General features: G+C 26.6%; 2 protein-coding genes across 2 annotated transcripts in view; one reads left to right on the top strand and one right to left on the bottom strand.

Moving 5' to 3' along the window:
* The first annotated feature begins 405 nt into the window (after positions 1 to 405).
* On the top strand, positions 406 to 1,107 carry LOC108578688 (transmembrane protein 170A). Its single transcript, XM_017942066.1, has 3 exons — positions 406 to 505; positions 604 to 709; positions 912 to 1,107. Exons 1-3 carry the CDS (start codon positions 406 to 408, stop codon positions 1,105 to 1,107), a joined length of 402 nt encoding a protein of 133 aa, XP_017797555.1.
* A 13-nt stretch (positions 1,108 to 1,120) lies between these two features.
* The window catches only part of LOC108578678 (E3 UFM1-protein ligase 1 homolog), a 3,198-nt gene continuing 3,137 nt past the window's right edge, over positions 1,121 to 1,181 (bottom strand). Inside the window, exon 5 of the mRNA XM_017942053.1 lies at positions 1,121 to 1,137. Within this exon, the coding sequence (XP_017797542.1) occupies positions 1,121 to 1,137 (17 nt within the window). The remainder of the gene's footprint in view (positions 1,138 to 1,181) is intronic.

Genomic DNA, 1,181 nt, shown 5'->3' with positions numbered 1-1,181 from the left:
TATTAGATATTGTATTAACATTTATCAGTATGAAAATTTGTCTGTGATATGACGTATATATACATAAACAATTTAGAATGAAAGTGTAAGTTGAAATTTATACAATTTCTTATCACTTTTTGCCTTTGATTTACGGTAAATCATAAAGTTCTTTATTAAAGAGTTATGTTTGTATCTCGCTAAAAGTACGAAATAAAATTAAAAGATTTGATAGGTTATACTAAACGTTTCATACCATTACAGGGTTTAATAATTCTTAGATGTGATTGTCACCATGCATAAAATGTTATCTTCTGAAAAAACGTTTCCAATTAAAGTTATGCATACATATACGATTGAAATTATTTAATAACTTTTTAATGTGGTATAAAAAATATAGCTTAAGATATTTTTGAAATAGTTACGATGGAAGCACAAACAGACACTTCTGTTTTGCGACCACCAGTTAATTTAAGAAATATGAATACAGGCAATGTTTTTTATACACCTTTGACTTCATTTGCTGGTATGTACATATTTATAAAAGTAATTACTCTTTATAATTATGTAGAATTTATTCATAAACATTTGAAAGTTTTCTTTGGTATTTATAAAATTTTCCAGAAATGTGGTATCAAATATTTTTATGGGCACTATTTTCTTCCATTTTTGTTCATACTATAGCTGGTGCAATTTGTTTTGCTACATTAAGGCAACATAAATATGGAAAGTACGTACAAATTCATCTATTGTACATAATGAATCATATAAATGCATTAAATTGATAAATATACAAGTGATAGTAGTTTGGAAAAAAAAAAACAGTGATTAAATAAGTACAACACTATGAATGAAATGTAGAAGACATTAGACATTTTCATGTGTATAATCCTTTTAGAATGTAAAATAACTAGATAAATTTTGATTTAAAGATTCTTCCCATTGCTGATAATAATAATGGGTGTATTATTACCATTAACATCAGGAGTTCTTAGCTCAGCTGCTGTTGCTTTTGTATACAGAGCATCTCGATATCCACTGCCACCATTGTATGCATTATTTTGGGGTATTGGGCAGACTGTTGTAGCAGGATGTGTTGGGTTTACAAGAATTTTAGCAACTTTGTAATGTGAACAGATATTTATAAATGAATATTGACTAGAACATATTGTTATTAAGAAATGTTATATGTAATATATAAT

This window comes from Habropoda laboriosa, unplaced genomic scaffold, assembly GCF_001263275.1.
Source record: "Habropoda laboriosa isolate 0110345459 unplaced genomic scaffold, ASM126327v1 scaffold69, whole genome shotgun sequence".
NCBI classification, from domain to species: Eukaryota; Metazoa; Arthropoda; class Insecta; order Hymenoptera; family Apidae; genus Habropoda; species Habropoda laboriosa.
This window is presented reverse-complemented; position numbering and strand designations above follow the sequence as displayed.

Bases quoted from the DNA above. Each gene is read 5' to 3' on its own strand.
- LOC108578688 (XM_017942066.1), top strand. From the start codon at position 406: ATGGAAGCACAAACAGACACTTCTGTTTTGCGACCACCAGTTAATTTA. The intron at 506-603 runs GTATGTACATAT...AAAATTTTCCAG, and splicing joins ACCTTTGACTTCATTTGCTG to AAATGTGGTATCAAATATTT. The intron at 710-911 runs GTACGTACAAAT...TTTGATTTAAAG, and splicing joins AGGCAACATAAATATGGAAA to ATTCTTCCCATTGCTGATAA.